At 51.5% G+C, this 5,482-nt stretch overlaps 1 protein-coding gene across 1 annotated transcript; it reads right to left on the bottom strand.

The window, feature by feature from the left end:
* Positions 1 to 1,680: 1,680 nt before the first annotated feature.
* Positions 1,681 to 5,115, bottom strand: golph3a (golgi phosphoprotein 3a). Its single transcript, XM_079251059.1, has 4 exons — positions 4,744 to 5,115; positions 3,270 to 3,401; positions 3,071 to 3,185; positions 1,681 to 2,664 (listed from the first exon to the last, which is right to left on the bottom strand). Exons 1-4 carry the CDS (start codon positions 4,951 to 4,953, stop codon positions 2,240 to 2,242), a joined length of 882 nt encoding a protein of 293 aa, XP_079107185.1. The 5' UTR covers positions 4,954 to 5,115; the 3' UTR covers positions 1,681 to 2,239.
* Positions 5,116 to 5,482: the final 367 nt, after the last annotated feature.

The raw sequence follows: 5,482 nt of genomic DNA on the forward strand, positions 1-5,482 counted from the left end.
AAACCCTGATCAATAGATCCTGAATTCATCAGCTGTCTATAAACTCTCCTCCATGTCAGCATGAAGCGGCGTCAGAAACATAAGCGGACCCAAAATGTTCTGGTCTAAACCGCTTCATCATCCTGACACAACGTGAGCGGAGATTCAGCTTTCTGGAAATACTTTCCCTTCCATGGTTTCCATGCAGATTTGTTTGTTTTTCCTCGTTTTGCAACAGGAAACTCATTTTTCCTCCACTCACGTTCACAAACGAACGTGTCCAGTGATGCGTTCAGGTTCTGCTTATCTGGGTGTAAGGAGGCAGGGAGACATTAGTGGACATGTTTTTATTAAAAACAACCTGATTTATATCTTGTTTCATGTTTCCATCAGCAGATAATCAGATAGCTGATCCCTCGGTGGGTTTCAGGGTTCTTACAGAAGATATTTCAGGCTCTGACCTCCTTCCTGCCTCCAGCTCGGAGGTCCCGGTCTGACAACATCTGCTGGGATATGAAGTGTCTCCTGGGAGCAGCCTCCCATCCCGGCTGGTTAGGTGAACATCTGGGATCAGCTGCAGCAGGAAAAGTTCTCTGGCTTGGTTCAGATTCCTGGATCGACGTGCAGAGATGAAGAAATGTTTTACATCGTGTCGTCTTTCAATAATAGGAACGCAGGAGGTTGGCAGCAGCTGATGGAAGGCATCAGAACTCGCTTGTCCTACGGGACAAACCAGATCAGCACCAGAAACCCTAAAACTGTCACGTTCAGTTTGTTTTGTTGATGAAGATGCTACATCATTTCCTCATATCAATAATCCGATCAGTCAGAAAACTGGAGCCAGGACGTCTCCAAGTCCACCTGCTCCAGTCTATCCTAGTCGGAAAGTTCTCCAACGGTCCTGGGACCGTTCGGACCACCATCTTCATGTGAAGGTGGATCTGGATTCAGATGTGAACACAGTCAGGATTGAGACGTCAGGAAGGTTCAGATTCCTGCATCCATGCACAGAGTGATGGTGCATTCAGGGTCTTAGTCCAGAGTCGGACTTCCTCCTGACCGCTATGGGGGTCTCCGTCTTCCCGGTGTTCCTCCAGTCTACACCTGGAGAACTGTGGAGGGACAGAGACCGCCTCACATCATTAGGTTCAGGAAGAGACCATGGAGACGGGATGTGGAGGAGAAACCGGGAAACATCAGGAAAACATGAAAAAAGAATTAATGACGGATCAGGATCAATCATTCCAGAAATTCCAGACTGGGATGAACAACGTTCTTCCTATTGGCTCTGGATCAGCGCCGTTCCTCCGGTCACAATTGAACCGGCTGAACGGCGTTCCTCCCATCGGGACCGGACCGGCGTTCCACCCATTGGGACTGAACCGGACCAGCTGAACGGCATTCCTCCAGTGAGAACTGGACCGGCTGAACGGCGTTCCTCCCGTCGGGACTGGACCGGACCACCTGAATGGTGTTCCTCCAGTGAGAACTAGACCGGATGAATGGCGTTCCTCCCGTTGGGACCAGACCGGACCGGCTCAACGGCGTTCCTCCCGTCGGGACCAGACCGGACCGGCTCAACGGCGTTCCTCCCGTCGGGACCAGACCGGACCGGCTCAACGGCGTTCCTCCCGTCGGGACCAGACCGGACCGGCTGAACGGCGTTCCTCCCGTCGGGACCAGACCGGACCGGCTCAACGGCGTTCCTCCCGTCGGGACCAGACCGGACCGGCTCAACGGCGTTCCTCCCGTCGGGACCAGACCGGACCGGCTGAACGGCGTTCCTCCCGTCGGGACCAGACCGGACCGGCTGAACGGCGTTCCTCCCGTCGGGACCAGACCGGACCGGCTGAACGGCGTTCCTCCCGTCGGGACCAGACCGGACCGGCTGAACGGCGTTCCTCCCGTCGGGACCAGACCGGACCGGCTGAACGGCGTTCCTCCCGTCGGGACCAGACCGGACCGGCTCAACGGCGTTCCTCCCGTCGGGACCAGACCGGACCGGCTGAACGGCGTTCCTCCCGTCGGGACCAGACCGGACCGGCTGAACGGCGTTCCTCCCGTCGGGACCAGACCGGCTGAACGGCGTTCCTCCCGTTGGGACCAGACCGGACCGGCTGAACGGCGTTCCTCCCGTCGGGACCAGACCGGACCGGCTGAACGTTCCTCCCGTCGGGACCGGCCCGGACCGGCAGTACGGCGTTCCTCCCGTCGGGAACAGCGTTCCACCTCAGAGAATGGATGGCGTTCCGGTCTGAGGTCACTTGGTGAAGGCCGCCACCACGGCCCACAGCAGCTCGTTGGCGTTGGCCTTCATGCTCTCTCCTTCGGGTTCCAGCTCCAGCAGCTGGCGGACCCGCTTCATGGCCAGGTCGTACTGGTCGTCCAGCAGCGGGGCGAAGGCGTTTTCCAGAACATCCGAGGAATGGGCCAGGAAGAGGAGAGCGAGCAGACGTTTGTCCATGCGGTGCGGGTCGTTGACCCACTTCTCCAGAACGGCCTCCTGGACCTTCTTGATGAGGCGCTGCTTGATGTTGTTGTTGGTCAGAGGGTGGGTGGTCATGTCGAAGAGCAGGAAGTTCTGCTTCTCCGTGGTCAGGACGCCTTTCTCCACCAGGTTCTTGGCCAGACGCTCGCGGACGTTCCTCAGCTGGTAATGGAGCTTCAGGGGGTTCCACGTCTCTCCTGGAGCAAGACAAAATAACAGGTAATGTGGTCACAAAGAGAAGACGTGGACATCTCTATCTGCTGAAAGATCTTCCTCTTCTTCAGTGGTTTTCCTAATGACGTGCATCCATCAGCAGTCACCATGGCAACAGTGTGTGTTTCTACCATCAGCTGTGAGTTGATGATCCGCTAAAACCAACAATCCAGCGTCGTTGTCGACGTAAACGAACTTCTACGACTGCTAGACCTGATCTGGGTCTTAGTAAACCCTGATCTGGATCAGAATGAAAACCTGATCTGGATCTGAATCAATCATAAAAATACTAAATAAAACCAATTCAGACCCGTCAGACAGACAACTGAAGAACACAAATGGATAAAAACACTGTGCATCTGGTCTGGGTCCAGGCCTGGGTCGACTCACCGCTCAGCAGCTCGATCCAGCTCTGTACCGTCTCCGGAGGCTGGGTGTCTTTGATGTGTTTTAAAGCCTCGTCCAGGAGGACGTCACCAGTCGGAGCGTCGGATTTACATATCACCTGGAACGTGGTTCAGAGCGGAGACACTTAAAAGCTGAACATCTTACAGAAAACCTGGCTGAGTTTCCAGTGGTGTGTGAGTACCTTCCGGGCCAGCAGACCCTTCCTCCTCATGCCACAAGCCTCCAGCTGCAGGCGTCCTCGCAGGGCCAGCTCGATCAGCATGCACCCCCGTAACCCGGAGGAAATGCAGTCATTCCAGAACGAGGTGTAGCCCTGCATCACACAAACATCCCAGATTATTCCACACTGGCAGGAGAGAAACAAGCCGAGGAAAGATGGGAATGAGTATGGGTAAAAGGAGTTTTAGTGTAAATTAAAAGTTACTTATTGATCCCACCGTGTGAACAAACTGGAATCAATAAGCCACTAAGCTGCTCTCAGATCAGCGAAGAACAGTTTCTACTCTGACATCAATCAGCTGATTCGCTGGTTTTCTGCTGGTTCAGACAAAACATTCCTGAAAACTCCGCCCACATCTGCTGTGACTGATCAGCATTGGTATTGATCAGTTATTCAAACACTAGCTGTGTCTCTTTCAGCCCGACTGGCTTCTTAAACCGCTGTTCGGCTGAGTGAACCTTCTACGGGGATCTGCTAGCACAGCGGTTCTCAACCTCTTTGCAACACAGTGCCCCTTGTAAAATGTTTTTTAAGCCGAGCACCCCCTAACAACTGCAAAGTATCTTTAGTTAAAAAAAAACACATAAAATACAATCAAATACAACACTTTGTCATTTGTGTTTGTTTTCTTAAGCTTTAACTGTGCAAAACAGTGGCAATTGTTTTGCGCATCTCTACTACGCTTCAACCAGGACTCCGTTGTCAAGGCGACGGTGACTGATCGATGTGGGGTTAAAGTCGGGATTTTGGGAGGACTGAAATGGTGTAAATCTAAATGTAAATTCAGTTTATAAATGTATACTTACATCATTTGAAATACATTAAATATTTATACAGTATTATATCTATATTTTTTTATTTAAAGATGTTTTAAAGAAAACTTTTTTTTTTTTTTTTTTAAATTAATATACCCGCAGAGGTACACGTGGCCACATTTGAGAAACAGTGTGCTAGCAGACTAACATCTAGTTAGCCTGTTCACTGTGTTAAACAGTTAACAAGTTAACACCCGGTTTTGCCATTAACAGTTGGACTGTTAGACTGCTATCCTGGTGTTAGCATGCTAACAGCTGGTTAGCTAGCTTAATGTGTTAAACCGTTAGCATGCTAACATCCGGTTAGCTTGTTTACTGTGTTAAACCATTAACGGGCTAACAGTTGGTTAGACCGTCTGTTGAACCGTTAGCATGCTAGCAGACGGCGGGCATGCTAACAGCCGGTTAGCTTGTTTACTGTGTTAAACCGTTAGCATGCTAACATCCTATTAGCTTATTTGCTGTGTTAAATCATTCACAGGCTAATGGCTAGTTAGACATCCGGTTAGCCAACTTACTGTGTTAAACCATTAACAGGCTAACATCCAGTTAGACCGTCTGTTGAACCGTTAGCATGCTAACATCCGGTCAGCTTGTTTACTCCGTTTATCTGCAGTTACCTCTCGGTCCTTCAGACCCAACAACAACACCTCCTCCATCAGGGTGAGGCGAGTTTCTTTGGAGTCGCTCGTGTCGTCGTCCTCCTGCTCGTCTCCCCGCCGGTGCTCGTGCTCCTCCTCGCCGAGCGTTCGGTCTTTGTCGGCGGCGCTGCGCGAGGCTTCGGTTCGCCTCTGCACGAGGCCCGAACTTCTCTGAGTCAATGAAGTCATGTCTCCCGGAGAGAATGAACAGCAGCCTCCCTCCTCGGATGCTTCACTCCGTTACTTGTCGATCATAAGGGGCGGTTTTTAAGCGGACTACAGGGGCCGGAGCAGCCGGGCCATCCGGGGGACCGCTCCGCTTCCTGGGTACTCCGCTCCGTCCAATATGGCGACGCGTGGCGGAGGATGCGGTACCGGAGTCATCCAGCAGGTAGAGACCGAGCAGCATCAGCCAGTCAGACTGCGGGGAGGTCACTAAAGTTCAGCTTCACATCAGCTTCTTTCTGCTGGGCTCCACATGAACTGCAGATTCCCTCACAAATAAATATAATTCTGAGAAATTAGAAATATCTGTGAGGTGGTAACTGTCCTAACACATGAAACATTAAGAGGAAGGTGGATGAAGATCAGCACAGAAGGTTTCACATGTTGGCATTTACAGTAACCTCAGGTCGTATTTAGGTATGTCTAATCCTACTGAGATCTGTTTGGTAATCATTAGATGTAAACATGTTTTGTTTTTTGTTGCTCCAGCACG

Source organism: Telmatherina bonti (genome assembly GCF_933228915.1).
Source record: "Telmatherina bonti genome assembly, chromosome: 13".
Classification (NCBI taxonomy): Eukaryota; Metazoa; Chordata; class Actinopteri; order Atheriniformes; family Telmatherinidae; genus Telmatherina; species Telmatherina bonti.

Excerpts from the sequence above, each read along its gene's own strand:
- golph3a (XM_079251059.1), bottom strand. The coding sequence starts at position 4,953 with ATGACTTCATTGACTCAGAGAAGTTCGGGCCTCGTGCAGAGGCGAACC. Across the intron at positions 3,402-4,743 it reads TGGGTCTGAAGGACCGAGAG|GGCTACACCTCGTTCTGGAA; the intron begins GTAACTGCAGAT and ends TGTGTGATGCAG. Across the intron at positions 2,665-3,070 it reads CTGGATCGAGCTGCTGAGCG|GAGAGACGTGGAACCCCCTG; the intron begins GTGAGTCGACCC and ends GTCTTGCTCCAG.